General features: G+C 52.2%; 1 protein-coding gene across 1 annotated transcript in view; it reads left to right on the forward strand.

The window, feature by feature from the left end:
* The window catches only part of LOC106811563 (rabankyrin-5-like), a 35287-nt gene that overhangs the window by 4899 nt on the left and 29830 nt on the right, over positions 1 to 558 (forward strand). The window contains exon 6 of the mRNA XM_014815233.1: positions 247 to 396. Coding sequence (XP_014670719.1) covers positions 247 to 396 — 150 coding nt within the window. The remainder of the gene's footprint in view (positions 1 to 246; positions 397 to 558) is intronic.

Genomic DNA, 558 nt, shown 5'->3' on the forward strand with positions numbered 1-558 from the left:
AACCACGCATGTAGTAGACACCCACTAGTCCACATAGGCGTACGTCGCAGTAACCACGCATATAGTAGACACCCACTAGTCCACATAGGCGTACGTCGCAGTAACCACGCATGTAGTAGACACCCACTAGTCCACATAGGCGTACGTCGCAGTAACCACGCATGTAGTAGACACCCACTAGTCCACATAGGCGTGCGTCTCGGCGACCACTCGGCTTGCGATTGATTGCGAATCTCTCTCGTGCAGAACGACTTCACGAGTGAGGACTTTGCGAGCATGTCCGCGCCACTGCTGTACAGCATGTTCAAGTCGAAGTCGGAGTTCCCACTACACACGGCCATCAGAGCGCTGCGCGAGGACGTCGTCTTTCTCTACCTGGTCGAGAACAATGCTGAGGTTCGTGCGGTGGGAGTCGCGTCGCGAGCGTGAGTTCATCGCGTAACAACAAACCAAGTCACGCCGGAGACAAGTTCATTACACATAGAAAGCTTTTAGATAGCTAATGAAGGCTGTAGTTGTTTATATTTATATGTATACACTACAGACGCACGCACGCAC

This window comes from Priapulus caudatus, unplaced genomic scaffold (genome assembly GCF_000485595.1).
Source record: "Priapulus caudatus unplaced genomic scaffold, Priapulus_caudatus-5.0.1 Scaffold552, whole genome shotgun sequence".
In the NCBI taxonomy this organism is placed as follows: domain Eukaryota; kingdom Metazoa; phylum Priapulida; class Priapulimorpha; order Priapulimorphida; family Priapulidae; genus Priapulus; species Priapulus caudatus.